A 23111-nucleotide genomic window follows, 5' to 3' on the forward strand; every position below is an offset into this window, starting at 1 on the left:
GTGCCATCTATGAACTATTTAGTAAATATGATGAACAATGTAGCCTACTTATTATGTTTTAATAAAGGGAGATATAATATAAAAATAAATATATTTAAGCCATGTCAACTAATAGGTGTATACAGCACATGTCTTCTAGTGTTTTATAATTTAAAAAAGTTTTACCCACCTGACATAATTTAAAGGTTTTAATAATAGTAACGGACTCACAAGGAGTGAACATGGAAATTTCATTACTTGATGATAAATATGAAATAAGTTGGACGACAATGTAAATATTTTACTTATGTTTCATTTTATGTAATTAAATTTGAAGTGGTTTACTTCCCTTGAGGTTTATACGTAGTTCACATAGATGGCACCATGTAACCAACCGATGTGTTCTCCATAGATCCCGCCTCCGCAAACAGTAGTATTCAATCAACTATGGATGAAGCTTTACCAACAGGCATTACATGCATAAAAAAATAAAAATAAAAAAATAGTGGTATGTAATATATAAACCATATGAGTTAAGCCATTAATTGCAACTTTGTTATGACATCATCTATGTACCTCTTTTTTTCTTAGCATTGAGAATGGCTAGTTTCTAGCTGAAATCTAGACTAGATCTGCCAATAAAATTTAAAAAGGACAACTGATAGCTGAAATCTATTATTTAGAAGCCAGTATAACAGTCGCTGCATGCAACAGCCTTCTGAGTGGAGGGGTAACCTGATGGACTATGCTTTTTGTATGGGTTATTCTAAAAGTAAAGAACATTTTCATCTGACGAGCCACACAATTCTCCCCCTTCCCCTGCCTGTGTGTCATAGACTTTCCTAATTGTTGGTGCCAGAATGACGCTAAGAGCAAGTAGGAAAATTCATTTACTGGTTATTCATGTAATTTTCAAATGCGTAATAAAATTAAGGACCCCATCAAACGTGAGGTTCACAGTGTAAATTGGTTTCTGATTGCAAAAATAAGTTCACGCTTTCAAAATTTACAGACGGGTAACCAAAGTTTATGGAAATGTGATGAATGAAGCTTCAGTTTGAAAATTTGGCATCACGATTAATGACAGATGAATATGGTGAACAATCAGGCCAACCTACAGCTGTGACTTATGAACTCAAATCAGAATGTAAATAGTTTAGGAGTAAGTCAATTCATGGAATGATTGTGTAGCCGAGTCATCGAAAAGCACATAAAAAAGCTGGTAAACTTCACTATCCTATACAACTACAATGCGCCAGCTGAATACAGAATGTCGGGACAGATGTTCTGAAAGCGTACTGGGGCGAGAGCTTATGTCAGGTTGACTGAATGACTTAGTCCTTAATTATTTACATTCTACCACATATGCTGCATGGGTTCGACTTTTGTCAAATGAACACAAAAAACAATGAATCAAAGCTGTACAGTTTTTCTCATTTGGTATGGCAAGGATGGTGACGAGTTTTTGAACCACATTGTTACTGGCGACAACACCTGGATTTTGCATAAAAGTGCAGAAATGAAGCACTAGTCAATGGGATGGCATCATTCATGATCCCCAACAAAATCAGAAAAAAACAAATTCTGAGCATGAAAAACATTGTGGCCACAGTGTTCTGCAAATGAGATGGTATCCTGCTCATCAACTTTAATGTCTAGATAGAGATCATAAATGCAGTAGCCTACTGTCAAACCCTTCAACAGCACTTTCACGCTGTTCAAAACAAAAAGCATTAGTTTTGCTTAGCAGCAGGGTAATGTTCATCTATATTCTGCTCAAATGCCAAAGGAGTTCCTTCTATATCAATGAAAATTATCATTTTTTATTTATTTTTTTATTTTAAACAATTTTTTTAAAATATTGCTTTGTCAGTTTAAGTAAAAAATTTTTGAACAGCTGCCTTATAGCCCAGACTTGGCCCCAAGTGATTACCATATCTTTGCCAAATTGAAGGACATTTTGGGTGGCAATCACAATGATGTAAATGACAATGAAGTAAATGAGGATGTTAGTGACTGGTTTAACAACTCAGTAGCAACTGAGTATGCAGAAGGGATAGGTAAGGATGTGACCATGATGGTCAAATGGCAGCAATATCATTCTTTGAATCAGGTTAACCCTACAAGGGAAAACAAAATTTCACAGACTCATGGTTGCTGACTCAGTTACATTATTCATAGAGAATTTATAGGGCAAACAAGAGCAAGAAATATGCCATGGACATAACGTAGTTGCAAAATTTTTAACTCTTTCCTAAAATTATTCATTCAGCATCATGAAACCAGTTTCCTTTTACAACAAGTCAATGACAATTATGGTGCAAGATGATGATGATATCTGATTTGTGGGGTGCTCAAACTGCATAGTTGTCATCGCCCATACAAATTCCCAATCTTTCCACTGTCCAGTCTTGCCATTTTCCTCGAGTGATGATGCAGCGATGAGGACAACACAAACACCCAATCCCCAGGTGGAGAAAATCCCTGACCCACTTGGGAATCGAACCTGGGACCGCAAGCTGCAGATGCCAAGAAGAAACAGCTTTATTTAATAGAGGGGACTAGCTCTATCCGGAATTGAAGCAACACTGCAAGCAGTAACACAAATTTATTTACCATATCATCAAAAAGGCAATTAAACAATGCAACAGACACAAAAATTAAAAATTCCAAGAACAAAGCAAAAATAATCTGGCACCTATTAGGCAAAATGAAGAAAGAAAAGAAAAAAGCAAACAATACTTAACTAATTTGGAAAAATGCATTTTCCCAAATGTATTGGTGATGTTTAATATTTGCCTGAAGAAAATGTTTTAATATTCAACTCCCTGGTGAAAGCTGTAAGACAGGTGATATTAAATTCAAATCACTGGCTTCTTAAGTCTATGGATTGTATCAAACAGTAGCTGAAAGCACAGGGACAAAAGGGGGCCATTAAAAATCGGTTATAAAGATTGCAAAAGTCGTTAGGTCATTGAAAAGCAGAAACTCTTCTGGTTAGGATATTATTCCTAGCAGAGTAATCGAATCTTGTGCTGGCTTTATAGTACACTACCCCCCCCCCCCCCCCCACGCAGATACACACACCAAGTTATCTTTGAAAGCAGCTGAGACAAGATTATTTTATGAACGGCTGCCAGTAAGCAGTAGTATATAAAAATGGAGATACACAAATGGCCTCTAATTACAGAACCAACTCGCTCTTCCCCCGCCCCCTCCACCCTCTTTTGGAGAATGCAGTTCACAATAGAATACTGAACCATCTTTATAGAGAGATAGATTACGAGAACTCTATTTTGACAACTGGTCAGTCTGACTTCCATATACAGTTTGCTGCAGAGAAACAATACACATGTGCGGTGGAAGAATGTTTAATCGCCTCTGTGCGCGACGTAATTAATGTAATCCTGTCCTCCGGGATCCCCGTGTACCGAGTTACAGGCAAATTGCTCTACAAAACTTACGGAAGAGGCAGATGCAGTCACATAATTAATAAACTACCCGGTAGTAATGAATGGAAGTGAGACGTCATGTTGCCAGAAGTCTCTCTGCTGGGAACAGAAAGTTGGATGTCACATGGCGTGTTTTCAGCATAGGCCTTCTAGCACTTAACAACTGCCATCCCTGCACAAAACATATTTGAGTCAAACCAGATTATTTTCCCATCTGTCGACGATAAGCTGGCTGATACAAATAAAACCATAACGAGGTATGAAATCTTAATGAATATAAATGATACAAACTTACATAAGTTAGTGTACTGCAGTATCGAGATATGTTTGTGGCACGGACGTGTGGCGTGAAACCTACACTTCACATTAGCTGTCATGCGCACAACCGTTTGGGGGGCGGGACAACGGCGCAATGCATGCGATCTTCGATTGTTGAAGGCTTCTCATTGTTCCCAACAGATACAGTAAGTATGGAAAATGCGTGTAACTTTGTGGTAAGATCTTATGGGATCAAACTGCTTAGATCATCGGTCCCTAAGCTTACACACTACTTAATCTAACTTAAACTAACTTATGCTGTGGACAACACACGCACCCATGCCCGAGGGAGACTCGAACCTCCGGTGGGGGGAGCTGCGCGAACCGTGACAAGACGCCTTAGAGACCTTGCGGCTATCCCGCGCGGCGAAATTGTGTGCTGGAGAGCGTGTAAGTGTGCTTGTCGCTTATTTCCTAATATGAAACCAACAAAATTACAGCGGCACAGGTCCTCAATTAGTGAATTTTACGTAACTAAACTTTATTAAAATATATTTATTTCCGATCAATTGAATTTCTCCCGACGTAATGAAAGATCCAGGGGTTCCCCAGACAGTTGTATAACCCTATTCCCCTCCATGACACCCTAGTAACTATGACAAATCTAGGGATCACGGACATACTGCGGTCAGTCTGACTGCAGCGCCAAATGGGGCCGGCCGCGCAACATTAGGGAGTTTAAGGAAGGGGACAAGACAGTGTGTGTCAGTCAGAAAGCATTTACGTTGCACAGTGGTGATGTTCTTCACTGTAGCATAGCATTATTTGGATGACTTCACACGGGGAAGAATCATTGAGAAACTGGAAGAAGGACGGAATATGACGAGTGTAACCGAGCATTTGGTATTGCTCACAGCACTGTTTTACGTGTATGGGAAGCGTTCCGAATCACAGACACTTCTGCCTGAGGGAGAGGAGGCGGTCTCACGGTTAACTACAGCAGTGGATGAAACTGCACTGTGCAACAGGCAAGAAGGGACTCACATCAAACAGCAGGTCCAATACCATCTACATTTAACGGGACTGCAAGGCAAGCAATCACACGACTGCATGAGTATGATCTCTTTGCTCGACGACCAGTACATAGTGTTCCGTTGATACTCGCACATTGTAGTCACCATTTGCGATGGTGCCAAGAGTATAGGGACTGGACCAAAAGGGAGAGTGGGGGTGGCGAGCTCTTCTCGGATGACAGCACATTCATGTGGAGTAGCGATTGTGGATGTATCCTCGTATGGCGAGAGGTAGGAACACGTAATGCACCCAGGAACTTTGTCGAACATCATCATTTGGGTGGTCCAGACGTGATGCTGAGGGGAGGCATAATGTTGCATACTAGTCAATGTCACTGTAACCCAGTACTTCTTCCCCATTCGTGTCTTTTCAGTTAAGTAACATGTATGTGTACCGTGGATTGTTGTTACAGCTAAATCGGCAGCAAATTCAGTGTAGAATCTAATAGGAATTTTGTCGGTCCATGGAGCTTACTTAGTTCATTGTAGCGATTGCGGCTGCTTCTCAACGTCACAGATACTACTATCTATATCACTCATCTTTGCAGATGTGCGAGAGTTAAAATGAGGCAACACTCGTTGACTTTTCTTTGTAAAGGAACATTTGAAAACTATGTTCAGCATTTCTGTTTTTGCTTAGGTACCCTCAGTTTCAGTTACTGACTCGTCCATGAGTGTCTAGACACTAATTTTGGTAGCACTAACAGATTTAACATATGACTAGAATTTATTTGGGGTTTGTGGGAGATAAGTCAATAAAATCTACTACAGTGGTCGTTGAAGCATTCTCGTAATTCCCTCTTGGGATCCAAACGCATTTTACAGCTTCTCCCTGTCTATAGCCTTACGCTTTTGTTTTGCACCTTCTATGCAGTAGCCTCCGTCTCTTTAGAAGTTTCTTTACTGTGACTACATGCCATAGAGGGTTCCTTCCATCATGAGCTATTTTTCTAGGTACATATCTACAGGGTGTTTCAAAAATGACCGGTATATTTGAAACGGCAATAAAAACTAAACGAGCAGCGATAGAAATACACCGTTTGTTGCAATATGCTTGGGACAACAGTACATTTTCAGGCGGACAAACGTTCGAAATGACAATAGTTACAATTTTCAACAACAGATGGCGCTGCAGGTGATGTGAAAGATATACACTCGTGGAAATTGAAATAAGAACACCGTGAATTCATTGTCCCAGGAAGGGGAAACTTTATTGACACATTCCTGGGGTCAGATACATCACATGATCACACTGACAGAACCACAGGCACATAGACACAGGCAACAGAGCATGCACAATGTCGGCACTAGTACAGTGTATATCCACCTTTCGCAGCAATGCAGGCTGCTATTCTCCCATGGAGACGATCGTAGAGATGCTGGATGTAGTCCTGTGGAACGGCTTGCCATGCCATTTCCACCTGGCGCCTCAGTTGGACCAGCGTTCGTGCTGGACGTGCAGACCGCGTGAGACGACGCTTCATCCAGTCCCAAACATGCTCAATGGGGGACAGATCCGGAGATCTTGCTGGCCAGGGTAGTTGACTTACACCTTCTAGAGCACGTTGGGTGGCACGGGATACATGCGGACGTGCATTGTCCTGTTGGAACAGCAAGTTCCCTTGCCGGTCTAGGAATGGTAGAACGATGGGTTCGATGACGGTTTGGATGTACAGTGCACTATTCAGTGTCCCCTCGACGATCACCAGTGGTGTACGGCCAGTGTAGGAGATCGCTCCCCACACCATGATGCCGGGTGTTGGCCCTGTGTGCCTCGGTCGTATGCAGTCCTGATTGTGGCGCTCACCTGCACGGCGCCAAACACGCATACGACCATCATTGGCACCAAGGCAGAAGCGACTCTCATCGCTGAAGACGACACGTCTCCATTCGTCCCTCCATTCACGCCTGTCGCGACACCACTGGAGGCGGGCTGCACGATGTTGGGGCGTGAGTGGAAGACGGCCTAACGGTATGCGGGACCGTAGCCCAGCTTCATGGAGACGGTTGCGAATGGTCCTCGCCGATACCCCAGGAGCAACAGTATCCCTAATTTGCTGGGAAGTGGCGGTGCGGTCCCCTACGGCACTGCGTAGGATCCTACGGTCTTGGCGTGCATCCGTGCGTCGCTGCAGTCCGGTCCCAGGTCGACAGGCACGTGCACCTTCCGCCGACCACTGGCGACAACATCGATGTACTGTGGAGACCTCACGCCCCACGTGTTGAGCAATTCGGCGGTACGTCCACCCGGCCTCCCGCATGCCCACTATACGCCCTCGCTCAAAGTCCGTCAACTGCACATACGGTTCACGTCCACGCTGTCGCGGCATGCTACCAGTGTTAAAGACTGCGATGGAGCTCCGTATGCCACGGCAAACTGGCTGACACTGACGGCGGCGGTGCACAAATGCTGCGCAGCTAGCGCCATTCGACGGCCAACACCGCGGTTCCTGGTGTGTCCGCTGTGCCGTGCGTGTGATCATTGCTTGTACAGCCCTCTCGCAGTGTCCGGAGCAAGTATGGTGGGTATGACACACCGGTGTCAATGTGTTCTTTTTTCCATTTCCAGGAGTGTAGAAGACAACGCAGTCTGTGGGTGCGCCATTCTGTACGTCGTCTTTCTGCTGTAAGCGTGTGCTGTTCACAACGTACAAGTGTGCTGTAGACAACATGGTTTATTCCTTAAAACAGAGGATTTTTCTGGTGTTGGAATTCCACCGCCTAGAACACAGTGTTGTTGCAACAAGACGAAGTTTTCAACGGAGGTTTAATGTAACGAAAGGACCGAAAAGCGATACAATAAAGGATCTGTTTGAAAAATTTCAACGGACTGGGAACGTGACGGATGAACGTGCTGGAAAGGTAGGGCGACCGCGTATGGCAACCACAGAGGGCAACGCGCAGCTAGTGATCCAACAGCAGCCTCGGGTTTCCGTTCGCTGTGTTGCAGCTGCGGTCCAAATGACGCCAACGTCCACGTATCGTCTCATGCGCCAGAGTTTACACCTCTATCCATACAAAATCCAAACGCGGCAACCCCTCAGCGCCGCTACCATTGCTGCACGAGAGACATTCGCTAACGATATAGTGCACAGGATTGATGACGGCGATATGCATGTGGGCAGCATTTGGTTTACTGACGAAGCTTATTTTTACCTGGACGGCTTCGTCAATAAACAGAACTGGCGCATATGGGGAACCGAAAAGCCCCATGTTGCAGTCCCATCGTCCCTGCATCCTCAAAAAGTACTGGTCTGGGCCGCCATTTTTTCCAAAGGAATCATTGGCCCATTTTTCAGATCCGAAACGATTACTGCATCTCGCTATCTGGACATTCTTCGTGAATTTGTGGCGGTACAAACTGCCTTAGACGACACTGCGAACACCTCGTGGTTTATGCAAGATGGTGCCCGGCCACATCGCATGGCCGACGTCTTTAATTTCCTGAATGAATATTTCGATGATCGTGTGATTGCTTTGGGCTATCCGAAACATACAGGAGGCGGCGTGGATTGGCCTCCCTATTCGCCAGACATGAACCCCTGTGACTTCTTTCTGTGGGGACACTTGAAAGACCAGGTGTACCGCCAGAATCCAGAAATAATTGAACAGCTGAAGCAGTACATCTCATCTGCATGTGAAGCCATTCCGCCAGACACGTTGTCAAAGGTTTCGGGTAATTTCATTCAGAGACTAAGCCATATTATTGCTACGCATGGTGGATATGTGGAAAATATCGTACTATAGAGTTTCCCAGACCGCAGCGTCATCTGTTGTTGACAATTGTAACTACTGTAATTTCGAAAGTTTGTCTGCCTGAAAATGTACTGTTGTCCCAAGCATATTGCAACAAATGGTGTATTTCTATCGCTGCTCGTTTAGTTTTTATTACCGTTTCAAATATACCGGTCATTTTTGAAACACCCTGTATAAAGGACATGATCAGTTGTTATTCTAAATCTGAGCCACAGTTCTTCTACATAGTCGGCCGGAGTGGCCGTGCGGTTCTAGGCGCTACAGTCTGGAACCGAGCGACCGCTACGGTCGCAGGTTCGAATCCTGCCTCGGGCATGGATGTGTGTGATGTCCTTAGGTTAGTTAGGTTTAATTAGTTCTAAGTTCTAGGCGACTTATGACCTCAGAAGTTGAGTCGCATAGTGCTCAGAACCATTTGAACCATTTTCTTCTACATACACCTTTCCAGAGCTAAATGTTGAGTTTCTCATTGAGAAATGAAGTTACTGCCTCTTTATCTAGTTTACTGATGGTAAACCCTATACTTGACGCGGCTGGTTAGCCGAGAACGCTAATGCGGTGCTTCCTGTAAAATCGGGTAGGTGCGCCGGTCCCGAGGGCCGGTGTGCCGGCCAGTCTCGATGTGGTTTTTACGCCGTTTTCCACATCCCACTGGGTGAATACTGGGCTACTCCCCACGTCCCGCCTCAGTTACACGATTCGCAGACATCTGCATCACGTTCGTACTATTTCATTATTTACGCTAGTCTCAGACAGTTGGAGTACACTGATTCCGTTCGGGGGAAGGACGGCGGGGGGGGGGGGGGGGGCAGAATGGCAGCAAGAAGGGCATCCAGCCACACCTTCAAATTAACATTGCCAAATCCGATTTTAACCAAACAACAGTGGGACAAAGGCGTAAGCAAAACAAAGAATCCCTCTAATTTTTTTGTTGCATTTTCCGCTTCAATAGTCATTGCTGCCGCAGCTGCCTTGTGGTCATTAACACCAGTTCATTGTGGACATCCTCAAGGCAATCAGTTCAACTTGTTGCTGTTAGCTCCAATATGTTTCTCTTCTGTGTGAGTTTGTGGACAATCTGTTTTATGTAGTTCTCAGGGAAGGCATTTAGTGATGTATCGCAGGACGTCTTGTCATCTACACTACTTACAGAAATGCAATTTTCAAAAAATGGCTCAAATGGCTCTGAGCACTATGGGACTTAACATCTGAGGTCATCAGTCGCCTAGAACTTAGAACTACTTAAACCGAACTAACTTAAGGACAGCACACACAACTATGCCCGAGGCAGGATTCGAACCTGCGACCGTAGCGGTCGCGCGGTTCCAGACTGAAGCGCCTAGAACCGTTCGGCCACAGCGTCCGGCCGTGTAATTTTCCAAACTGCTTGTTGGATGATTAAAGCCTCCTCCGATTATGACAGTACGGCTGGGGAACTCATATACTTGAGAATTTAAGTTTTATCTAGAATTTTCGGTTACGTCGGCTATCAAGTCTGGCAGTTCATGAAAGGATCCGACTATATGTTTTTGCTTGCCCATGATACTGGGTCTTGCCCAGGCAATCTCACATGCTGTTTCAATTTCTATCCAGGTGGATTTGAGTTTTTTGTCTACACGTCCTCCATTTACCATTAGCCTGTCCTTTTTATAGACACTTAGATTTTCCCTAAAGTATCACTGTTTTCAACTTCGGGTTTTAACCAGCTTTATGTATCTAGTATTACGTGAGCTCCGCTGTTATTTAGCAGTACTTCAAACGCTGGCATATTGTTTGCGAGTGCTTCGGCAGTTAATCACTAAGAGTTTATTAATATTATCACCTTTAGGAGGCGTTTCTTTTGATCTTATACTGCCACATACGAGTACCCCACGGCTATTGGTATCATAAAATTCGGTTACTTTCGAACAAGGAAGCAATTTCCTTTGTATTCCTTGAGTCGTATCCGGTAGGTAAATAGGCTGCATATGTACCCACATTGCACATGCTACTTTACTAACAGTTTGCGAGACTGTTCCATCATTCATTCTGTAGTGTAATTTGTAGCACTCATCGGAAGAGAATCATCTGGAAAAAATTAATCTGTTACAGGTTCGTCAGACAAAATCACGTTGACGAAATTGTGCAGTTATCGCAGAAATCCACTTAGAAAGAAAATCAGTAGAATTTGTTCTGTAGGTAATATTTACACGTCACGGGGATTCGAAAACCTTCGCAATGTTTAATTAAGCTCAAGACGGACAGTTATAACCTTGTAAGATACGGTATTTATCAAACTAAGAACTTCGTCGTCTTATTTTCTGTTGCCTATAGTAGTTTTTAAATTGTACATCAGAACAAATCATGTGTCACCAAAATTGTTCACGAGAGCTGCGTTTCTTTCAGGTACTCACTTTGCTAAAACCTTTCTTCTCAGCATCTGTAAGACTAAATAGTAAAACCAGACCGTCAGTTTGAAAATCAGATTCTGATTCTGAGTTGTAAGACACCTGATTATAGCCAGGCCTTACTTTCGATGGCAAATTCCTAGCAATCGCAAACTGCGAGCTATGCACAACTACGATTGTAATTACTTGCGCTCCGTGACCGCGAGTAAACTGAGAGCTTTTACGCTGTCAAAATTGGATCGTAATCGACATGAATGGTAGATATTGTAAACGGATGGTCCCAAAATTTAAGTCTCTGCGGGAACCACATTTTTTGATGATTTAATAGGACGTGGACAATCTTTCCTGTTGTCTACTGAAGCGTCGATACTAACCGTGGAGTTATACGCCGTTCATCAAGCTATTCTGTACATAGCCGACTTACAAGTCAACGACATTCTAGTATGTACCAACTCGATGTGTGCCTCATTCTCTTTTACGAGAGCACAGGAAGGAAAAACTGTTGTGGACACAGACGGCAACCTCAAAGACACATGGTCTTCAGCAACAGATTCCACCCACTCTTGGTTCCTCAGTTTAACGCTAACGAGAAGAGAGGCAAGAGACTAAGAGCAAGTCACATGAATACTAATAAAACGAGACATTTGTGAAAATTAATTCCATCTGCAAGCTGTGATTCCTGCCTCATTGACGAGGACATTGCACATATATTCATCGAACGTTACAATACCGTCATCCAAGAACAATTACACTGCAAAATATTTTTAAAATTAAGGACTGTTTTTATCTTAGTGTAACTCTTAGTTCCATCACTAGGTCTGTTGCCAATGGTATTTGCCATTTCATTCGTCTCTGTAGAAGTGGACCTTAAAATTTGAGAATATCTCTAACGTTTAATGATGTACGTTATGGACGAGTAGTCCCCATACCACTGAAACCCCTGTTTAGAATCAAATGTTACTGTGCAGGGTTGTGAGCTATATTTCTCCCTATCAGTTGTTGGAATCAATCGTTGGAATACATGTTCACATATTTTCGGAGCGACCGGCCGCAGTGGCCGAGCGGTTATAGGCGCTTCTTTCTGGAATACCGCGCGACCGCTACGGTCGCATGTTCGAATCCTGCCTCGGGCATGGATGTGTGTGATGTTCTTAGGTTAGTTATGTTCTAGGGGACTGATGACCTCAGACGTTAAGTCTCATAGTGCTCAGAGCCATTTGAGCCATTTTCGCAGCCACAGTCGCAGTCGTGAGGAGCGCTTAGTGACAAGTATGTGGAGGCATGAACGACAACAAACAGGGCAGACAACGAGACAGATTATGGGAGCATTCCAGGAAAGGTTTAATAAGGCTCCTCCACGAAAGGCAACACTTCTGGATTGGGAACGACTTGCTTTTGTTTTTGGCAGCGTTAAAGACAGGCAGCGGAGGGGAAGGAAGAAGACACGAGAAGAAACATGTGACGGAGTATCTGCTTCAACTGAAAAATCTTCTATGAGGTCGACACGTAAACATGCTGCGGAACTCGGTATACTGAAGACAATAACGCGAGATCACACGAACAAAGACTTTAAGGTCAGACCCTTTCGACCGACGATCGGAAACGATTTATGGCATACAGACTGGAATGAGCGCGTTTTAGGGTGTCGTTCTTTGCTAACCTAATTTCTAAATGCAGTGAACAGTGTCAGGATCAAGTTTTCAGAAGAATGTGCCATTTATCACACCTCACTTACTAGAAATATTGTTGTTTGGGCCAAAGAGAATCGTCGTTACTTAGTCGAATTAGAAAGGAACCCCCCTCACGTAATTTTATGAGCAGCGAAGACGCATACTTTCGTGACGGGTCTATGAATGGCGCAGATTATTTACATATGTTACAAACATAGTTAATAACTCAGCTTGAGGAAAGGGGCCTCACAGAACTCATATGGTTGCAGCAGGACGGAGCGCCTCCCCACTACACTCTTGCAGTGCGCGAATTCCTAAATGAACACTTTCCATGGCGGTCGATAGGTTGTGGTTCAGCAGCAACACCAGCTTCCTTAGAATGGCCGCCAAGAAGTCCTGCCCTCACCACACCTGATAACTCACTATGGGAAGTCATTAAAGCGCGCTTATCTGCATGTCGTTATGCATCAAGCGAAGAACGCAGCATGTCATTCTCAATGGAGAGAAGACTTCCGAAGTAAGAGTGAATTCAGGTGTGCCGCAGGGGAGTGTCGTAGGACCGATTCTATCAACAATATACATAAATGACCTTGTGGATGACATCGTAAGTTCACTGAGGCTTTTTTCTGATGATGCTGTGGTATATCGAGAGGTTGTAACAATGGAAAATTGTACTGAAATGCAGGAGGATCTGCAGCGAATTGACGCATGGGGCAGGGAATGGCAATTGAATCTCAATGTAGACAAGTGTAATGTGCTTCGAATACATAGAAAGATAGATCCCTTATCATTTAGCTACAAAATAGCAAGTCAGCAACTGGAAGCAGTTAATTCCATAAATTATCTGTGAGTACGCATTAGGAGTGATTTAAAATGGAATGATCATATAAAGTTGATCGTTGGTAAAGCAGATGCCAGACTGAGATTCATTGGAAGAATCCTAAGGAAAAGCAATCCGAAAACAAAGGAAGTAGGTTACAGTACGCTTCTTCGCCCACTGCTTGAATACTGCTCAGCAGTGTGGGATCCGTACCAGATAGGGTTGATAGAAGAGATAGAGAAGATTCAACGGAGAGCAGCGCGCTTCGTTACAGGATCATTTAGTAATTGCGAAAGCGTTACGGGGATGACAGATAAACTCCAATGGAAGACTCTGCAGGAGAGATGCTCAGTAGCTCGGTACAGGCTTTTGTTGAAGTTCACGGGGTCCCGGGTTCGATTCCCGGCGGGGTCGGGGATTTTCACCTGCCTCGAGATGACTGGGTATTTGTGTTGTCCTCATCATTTCATTTTCGTCCAGGAAAGTGTCGAAATTGGACTGAGCAAAGGTTGGGAAATTGTACGGGCGCTGATAACCACGCAGTTGAGCGCCCCACAAACCAAACATCATCATCGTCATCATCATTTTGTTGACGTTTCGAGAACATACCTTCACCGAAGCAGTATATTGCTCCCTCCAACGTATATCTCGCGAAGAGACCATGAGGATAAAATCAGAGAGATTAGAGCCCACACAGAAGCATACCGACAATCCTTCTTTCCACGAACAATACGAGACTGGAATAGAAGGGAGAACTGATAGAGGTACTCAAGGTACCCTCCGCCACGCACCGTCGGGTGGCTTGCGTAGTAGGATGCATTTCGAGCTACAACACCGCTCATGCTCAAAAAATATGTTAAGAAGAACATGGGGTGATCGTGACGGACGGTTATCGAGGAGAGTTTGACGAAAAATAAGAGAACGACAGCCACAAAAGTCGCCGCAGAACTGGATATCGCTCTCGCGAACCCTGTCGGCACCAAAGTTACACGAAGAGAGCTCCGGAAGCAGGGAATTGCAGGGTGAACTGGGATTCAGAAACCTCTCACCAGCCATGCAAATACGTATAAGAGGGAAACGTGGTGTTGAAGCCGAAAAACCTGAACTATGGAGCACTGGAAGAAAGCCATTTGTTCAGATGTCTCTTGTTTCACCCTGTTTCCACCTTCTGACCTAGTGTATATCCTAAGAGTGAAACATGACGGGATTCGGTGATGGTTTGGGCAGCAATATCGTGCTCTTCCATGGGCTCCATCGTTACTTTGCAAGTCATGAAGTATATGGCCATTTTGGCTCATCGGCTCGATCTCTTGGTACAATGTTTGTTCCCCAATGGTGATATGGTGTTCCGAGACGACAGCGCCCCTCTTCACACAGTTCACATCGTCCAGGACTGGTTTTGTCAGCACGAGGATGAATTACCGCATATCCCATGTCCACTGCAGTCATCAGATCTCAGTGTTATTGAGCCTTTTTGATCTATTTTGGAAAGAATGGCGCGTCATTGCTATCCACCTGTTCCCTGAACTTGCCACTATTTTGCGGGAGGAATGGCATAAAATTCCCTTGAAAACCATAGAGGATCTGTACTGATTCATTCCGAGACGCCTGGAAGCTGTTTCGAATGCCAACGGTTTTTCTGCTCCGCATTAGGCTTCTTAATGTATTGTGTTCCTGGTGCTTCCATGATTCTGCCCACCACCCGAATGTTTGACAATTTGAACCATTTCCTCTTGATTATACAGGTATTAAAGCTATTGCGCTCATTTTAAAGGAAACTAAAACTGTTGTACTAGTAATTACGATGTGGAGAATGATTGCGTGTGATTAATACTTTAGCTTCCCAACGATAAATGAAGATGAAAGAAACGGTACCACAAAGTAGAAGCTTTAGAATTTCATCCCTAAAAATATTTCAAAATATGCCAGACCGCTAATTCGCTCCACGTCGCAGCTTCAAATTCGAAGTTTTTTGACAGATTATCACTTTGACGTACTAGGATGCTATTTTACAGTGCTAGAAACTAAAACTAAACTCCTCCTGAACAGGCCATGAAGGCCCAACGGGACTGACCGGCCGCCGTGTCATCCTCAGCTCATAGGCGTCACTGGATGTGGATATGGAGGGGCATGTAGTCAGCACACCGCTCTCCCGGCCGTATGTCAGTTGACGAGACCGGAGCCGCTACTTCTCAATCAAGTAGCTCCTCAGTTTGCCTCACAAGGGCTGAGTGCACCCCACTTGCCAACAGCGCTCGGCAGACCGGATGGTCACCCATCCAAGTGCTAGCCCAGCCCGACAGCGCTTAACTTCGGTGATCTGACGGGAACCGGTGTTACCATTGTGGCAAGGCCGTTGGCATTTTACAGTGCTGTCGCAGCAAAATATATTAAAGCAGAGACTCAGTAATGCGTTGAAGTGCAACTCAAACCGTATAAAATAGTTGGGGCTATTCCTTCTTTTCCTGTAGTGAAGCTGTAGTCAATCCAAACACTGATTTGAACACAACAGTGCTTTACCAGGCATTGTCCTGTTGGAGGCGGTATGCATTTGCCTTCCTCCGACCTTTGAACTGACTTATCCATCAATTTATAGAGGAACCTACAGTTTAACCGTGTAATTCACCATTTTTTTCACATGAAAACATTGCCAGAGGTGAAACTGGTGATTAGTAACGGGTAAGAATCTTAGGACTCTCCGGCCAGTGTAGCCGAGCGGTTCTAGACGCTCCAGCCTGGAACCGCGAGACCGCTACGGTCGCAGGTTCGAATCCTGCCTCGGGCATGGATGTGTGTGATGTCCTTAGGTTAGTTAGGTTTAAGTAGTTATAAGTTCTAGGGGACTGAGGACCTCAGATGTTAAGTCCCATAGTGCTCAGAGCCATTTGAATTCTGATGATTGTGATTTTAAAGGGCCTTAACTACATGTCATTAGTTCCTCAATACCCTCATGACATTCGAAGAAGTGGATGGGATACACTTTTTCGAAAGGCTGTTGAGAGTTAGACAGGTCTATTTTCTTTTTTTGCGACAGTTCAAAACGCTTACGTCTAAGAGTGAAGAAATCACTATTTTCTAATGTTTTCTCGCATACTATTTACGCAGTAAGTAATGTAAAGTAATTCAAACGTTGGTTTGAGCGGCACAATCTTCTTCTTTCTTTGCCACTGCCTTGTCCCGCATCATGCGTATGGTCGGCAGGGTTTAGTACGGATTTGGCATGGTTAATTTAAGGAGTGATCGGATGCCCGTCCTGCTGCCGTCCCTTACCCCCTGGGGCAGAATGAGTACACCCCAGCAGTCTGGGTCTAACGTAAACCATGGAAGAGTGCGACTTTTGTTTCAAATGTCTTTGAGTCATGTAACTGAGGTGGGACGTGGGGACCAGCCCGGTATTCACGCAGTGGGATGTGCAAAACCGGCTAAAAACCACATCGAGGCTGGCTGGCACTCCGGCCCTCGTTGTTAAACCGCCGGGCGGTTTCGATCCGGGACCGGCGCGCCTACCCGAATCCAGGAAACGCTCTCGGCTAACCTGGCAATCTATATTACAATAAGATTATCCCCGTAGCTAGGGCACGTTACGCAAACAAATTTGCAGGTTGCCTGCCTAACGGTTTGTAGGGACAACAAAAATTTTATTTTCAACATTTCACGTAATAATGGACCGAATTTAAAAACTTTTAATGCTGTCATAATCTAGTCATTAAGATATATAATCTGATGTTAAAAGTTTGTCACAATAAAACAAGCGTTACAATTAGAAACTGTGTGTTTGTCTCGAGGCAATGTAACTGATGGCGTGCTAATTCCCGGACATTATTCATCCAATGTTTGAGGGCACTTAGCGACTTCCAACAAATTTACACTTAATGCCAATTCTTTTTGAAACTTTTTCCTAGCTGAGACACCCCAGAAAATAATGAAAAGAAAAAAGTCTATCTTTTCCTATATTTTCGCTGTTCGTGCATCAGGCATGATACATCACACACGACGTTTTCACAAATGGCTCTGAGCACTATGGGACTTAACTACTGAGGTCATCAGTCCCCTAGAACTTAGAACTACTTAAACCTAACTAACCTAAGGAGATCACACACATCCATGCCCGAGGCAGGATTCGAACCTGCGACCGTAGCGGTCACGCGGTTCCAAACTGACGCGCTTAGAACCGCACGGCCACACCGGCCGTCCACGACGTTTTAATTTATTACTTCTTTACTAGTAAGTATATTCGTAACACATGTTGGAGACAGCATCCACACATACCACTTAACTGCAAAATTATATCACTGTACGACATACAATTCAGGAGAAATGTAGTCATAAACATTTAGATGCGTGTAAGCTACGTAGCCTTTGCACGCTTTTAAGACTTCAACATCACGCATGACCTTTTTATTTATTATTCTTTTCCACTAACTCTGGTAACACACTTTGCAGGCGGTATCTGCATGTGTCACTGTACGAGTCTACAAAACCACATCACTGTACGACACACTGTTCAGCAGATATGACGTCATAAACGTTTTGAAGGGTGAAAACTATCTTGTACTTAAAATGGCGCACAGAAAACATGGACATCCGCCGTGATGTTTTAATTTATTACTTCTTTACTAATAGCTCTGTTCGCGACACACTTTGTATACAGTATCGACACGTATCACTGAATCTACCTGCAAAACTATATCATAGTGCGACACAATTCTGGAGATATGACGTCACAAACATTTAGCTACTTGGTAAACTAGCTTTTTATTAAAACTGAGCTCAAATTACCCAGTTTATATTCATACAGTGTTTCATAATGAGATCGTTTAGCAATTGTAACAAACTTTAAGCATAGCTTCAAAAACTTTCGTAAACATTTCCTCACTTAAAGCAAATATTTATCACATTACTCATTAATAATCATACGTTTGAAGGTGTTTTATATATGGGAGCTCGATTCTTTAAGTACCGGAGGTTTACTGGTGCTTTACTAAGATTCCTCCGACCAATGAATTGCTTTCCCTACATTCTTGTGTGGGGGGTGATGGAGGGGGGGGGGGGGAAGAGGAGCAACTGTTTAATAGGGACTCTTAACAACGACGCAGTTTTCACGTTAGGCAATCATTGTCAGAGATGAAAGAAGTAATAGAGTGTCATATCAAAATTTCAGTTTCCCGCATCTGTCATATCCTTTCCTAACTCCACTGAGGTTCTTCTGTGTATCTGGATTTCAATAGTCACTTTTACCTATTCCCAGCCCAATTGCTATTTTCCGCAATGCATGATTTTCCTCTCCAAGTCGATCCTTTTCTTTCCTTATTCGGTATATGAATTTTTGACGTAGCGTGGAACAGATGATCAGAAATCAGCCCATTAGAAAATTGCGTAAAAACACCACATATAAAACGCCTTCTGCTTGTCATCAGTCAACACAATAAAGAAATTTTTCGTCAAAATATATAGCTACGGACACACATGCAACTGTTTTATGAAATGAGAAAAAATTTAGTGATTCAGAGTTCACGGAGAGAAAGATATGCCAACACACGTTCAGAAACTTTCTGAATGAGTGTATTGTTCCATCTAGTTACGTCAATATATACCAAAATCTGGTTAAGACTGTTTAATCCAATCTGAGACAGCTAAGTACCTTACCCAACGATTTCGGTAGTTTTAACAATAAATGCATAATTGAAAGCAAAAATGACTTTTCTTAAAAATATAAGCCTCGTATGAGTTTAGAATTAACAATTAATGCCTGTTATATGCAAGTGAAATACAAAGAAATTTAGTACTATCCTCGTCTTACTAAGTTCTTTGACAGCAGCAAGCGATAATCTACAGACAGAACTTCAAGCACATTGCTTCGTTTAGCAGACATGAAAATGAAAATGGAAATGTAGGTGAAATTTATCTGTATCTCACCTTAAATTCATCAGTGTTAATCATTTTAAGCCATTTCTCGGGCTTTATTCGTAAGGATTTTATGAGATAATTCATGATGAAGTCAAGCCGGGGATCGAATTCATCTTCTTCTTCTTGTTGCGCCTGCGCCATTTTACAGAGAGTGTGCTACGGGCTCAATTAATTATAATGTGCTACACTCTCTAAAATATGTGCTGGTGAATTAAAGTAGTATTGCTGCACGTTGCAGCAAAAAAGTAATATTTTCTTATTTCTGTAATCTGATGATCACATATTTCAACTTTAGTGTCAACGAGTACATCAGAAACAAAATGAGTGCGATTTCTGTTGTGACATGGAGCAAAACAGAGAAATGAGATGATTTAATTTCTGTGCTGAAGCCCTAAATTATAATATATTACTCTTGATATTGTTAATTAAGAAACGCCAATACCTTCACTTTTATAGTATAGTTTAGGTCTATTGGTTACTTTGTTTCAAGCTATTTTACAAAAAATTAATATTATTATTAAGAGCTGTTACCAAAATTGGTGATTAATTCAAAAATAAAATAGCAAAGAGTTACATTTCGTTCTGCATCACATTTAGAATTGATAGTTGTCAGACCCAAACTCAACGGATGGCATCGTAAATCTCTTGTTGTGAATTCAAATATGAGATGAGTGATTTTATTTTGTTATACTGAGAAAGATAATCTTAAAATATTTGTGATGGTGAGGACGTTCTTGTTAGCCATGTTTTTTCTCTGTCATCCTTCCGAAACCGTCCGTGAGGGAAGCCAACATTATATTTCTGTTACACGAATTAACGAGTTTAAAAAACGTGTTATCAAAGTTTCAGCGGAGACGAGTGTAATTTTGTAGCAGTGCTAGTTGCGTTGCCCAGCAACCGCTGTAGGCCTACAATATATCATGTTTACTAATATGGAGGATCTGAGGAATGAATTTCTTATAACCGAGAAAACCTACTATTTACTAAGAGAGCAAGACCGTAGTAAATTCTGAAGTAGTTTTCCCTTAAGTAAACCACGTTAGCTGTTTTGTCATTAACTTGAAAGAATCTCTGTCGTTCGATATAAGATTTCTGATTGAAGAAATTATTTTCTTATTTTCTTTTTTAAGTGAGCTATCAAACACAGATCTGTCATATGTACATCATCTTGGAAACTGCATAAAATTAACTTTCGAAACAACTTAAAATTGATAGCTAAAACAGTTACTTGTTGTTGTTTCAGTCCGAAGACTGGTTTGATGCAGCTCTCCGTGCTACTCTATTTTGTACGAGCCTCTTCATCTCAGAATATTTCAGCCTATATCTCTCTGAATCTGCTTACTGCACTTCTCTCTTGGTTTACCTCTACGATTTTTACCCCCCCCCCCCCCACTTCCCTCCAGTAATAAATATAAATAGGTGATGTCTTGATGTCTCAGACTGTGACCTATCAATCGATACCTTCTTTTCGTCACAAGTTGTGCCACAAATTTTTTGTCTGCCCAATTCTATGCAGTTTCGTCATTCTATTCATTAGTTACATCATCTACCCATCTATCATTCAACATTCTTCTACAGCTCCATACCTCGGAAGGCTCTACTTTTTTTTTGTCTAAACTGTTTATCATCCATGTTTCACTTCCATACATGGCTACACTCCAGGCAAATATTTCCAGAAAAGACTTCCTAGCACTTAGATCCATATTCGATGTTAAAAAATTTCTTTTCTCCAAAAAATGCTTTTCTTTCCATTGCCAGTCTAGGTTTTCTATTCTCTCTACCTCGGCCATCAATAGTTATTTTGCTGCCCAAATAGCAAAAGTCATGTATTATTTGAAGAGGCTCGTTTCCTAATCTAAATGCCTTAGCATCACCTAATTTAATTCAACTACATTCCATTAGCTTTGGTTTGCTTTCTTATATCCTCCTTTCAAGACAATTTCCATTCCGTTCAACTACTCTTCCATGTCCTTGCTGTCTCTGACAGAATTACAATGTCATCGGCAAACCTCAAAGTTTTTATTTCTTTTCCCTGAACTGTAATTCATACCCCAAATTTTTCTTTGGTTTCCTTTACTGCTATTTCAATATATAAATTGAAAAACATTGGGGATAGGCTACAACCGTGTCTTACCCTTCTCAACCACTGCTCCCCCCTAATGTCCCTCGACTCTTTATATCTGCCGTCTGGTTTCTGTACAAGTTGTAAGTAGCCTTTCTCTCCCTGTATTTTACCCCGGCTACCCCCAGAATTTCGAAGTGAGTATTGCAGCCAACACTGTAAACATCTTTCTCTAAGTCTAGATATGCTATAAACGTAGGTTTGCCTTCATTTAACCCATCTTCTAAAATAAGTCGTAGGGTCAGATTGCATCACGTGTTCCTAGATTTCTCTGGAATCCAAACTGATCTTCCCCGAAGTCGGCTTTTACCAGTTTTTCTGTTATTCTGTAAAGAATTCGTGTTAGTGATTTATTGAACTGATAGTTCGGTAATTTTCACACTCGTCAGCAACTGCTTTCTTTAGAATCTTAATTGTTACATTCTTCTCGAAGTCTGATGGCATATCGCCTGTTTCATACATCTTGCACACCAGATGGAAGAGTTTTGCTATGGCTGGGCTGGCTCTTCCAAGACTAATATCGTCTACTCCCGGCGCCTTGTTTCGACTTCCACTGCCGCTCCTTAATTTCAAGACACTTAGTAAATGACAACCAGTTCTCTGTAGATAAGGTCTAATACCGCGTGTCTAATACCGTGGGTACGGTTGAAGAAGCAAAGGAGTAGTACAACAGTTGTACACATGACATGAGTTTTGTTTGTGGTTATCGAGATACAATAGTATCCAACAAACAACGTTGGGTACATAAACGGTATGTACCTGTGTGATATGTTTGTTTACCTATCTGCCGACAGACGCCGCATGTGGTGCAACTGTGTCGTTCCCTGTAGTGATGTGATGTGCACAGCGAACGGCAGCGTTGCTATGATACATAACATGTAGTTCCTGCACGTCAGTTCCTTCGTGACATTGAAGTGTGCACATCGCTAGTACGGCTCCACGAGTGGAGATATACATAGGAAAACATGCTGCAATTGTAGCACTTACCCAAGCAGGTTTATCTATTCGCCAAATAGCGAAACAGTGTAGTGTGTCTATAGAGGGGAATGCAATAGACCCTTCACCGCCAGAAGACAACAAGTAGCAATAAGAACATACCACGATCAGGACGACCTCGTAAAACAACTAAAAGTGATGATAAATATATCAGAATTACCAGTAAGTGAAATAGATTCAAAACAGCACCCCCAAATTCTTGTAGAATTGGTAGAAGTGAACACAACAAAAATATCTGTTGCGACAGTAAAAAGGAGACTGACTGAAGCCGGCTTGAAAGGCTGTGTTACAGCAAGAAAACCAATTCTAAGGCCCATAAATAAACAGAAGAGACTAGAATGGGCTAGACAACATCGTAACTGGACATCGGAAGAGCGGATAAAGGTGTTATTCACCGATGAATCGAAGTTAGCGATTTTTGGGACCAAAAGGAGAATATTTGTTCGCCGATTTGTAAAGGAAAGGGTAGCCCAGCAGCGTTTTCTACCTACATTTAAACACGGTGGAGGTTCTATTATGGCTTGGGGATGTTCTGCCGGAGATAGAGTTGGCGACGTTGTGAAAATAGAAGGATGTATGGATCAGAAGCAGTACCACCGCATAATTCAGTATCATGCAATTCGAAGTGGATTACGCTTAATAGGGGAAAGGGTTCACCCTACAGCAGGATAATGACTCAAAACATCGGTTG

General features: G+C 42.7%; 1 protein-coding gene and 1 pseudogene across 1 annotated transcript in view; both read right to left on the reverse strand.

Moving 5' to 3' along the window:
* Positions 1–19443, reverse strand: part of LOC126092703 (dynein beta chain, ciliary-like) — an 863310-nt gene extending 843867 nt beyond the window's left edge. The window contains 1 exon segment of the mRNA XM_049908426.1: positions 19312–19443. Within this exon segment, the coding sequence (XP_049764383.1) occupies positions 19312–19443 (132 nt within the window).
* Positions 15639–15756, reverse strand: LOC126093007 (5S ribosomal RNA; annotated as a pseudogene).
* Positions 19444–23111: the final 3668 nt, after the last annotated feature.

The sequence above is a fragment of the Schistocerca cancellata genome, chromosome 7 (genome assembly GCF_023864275.1).
Source record: "Schistocerca cancellata isolate TAMUIC-IGC-003103 chromosome 7, iqSchCanc2.1, whole genome shotgun sequence".
NCBI classification, from domain to species: domain Eukaryota; kingdom Metazoa; phylum Arthropoda; class Insecta; order Orthoptera; family Acrididae; genus Schistocerca; species Schistocerca cancellata.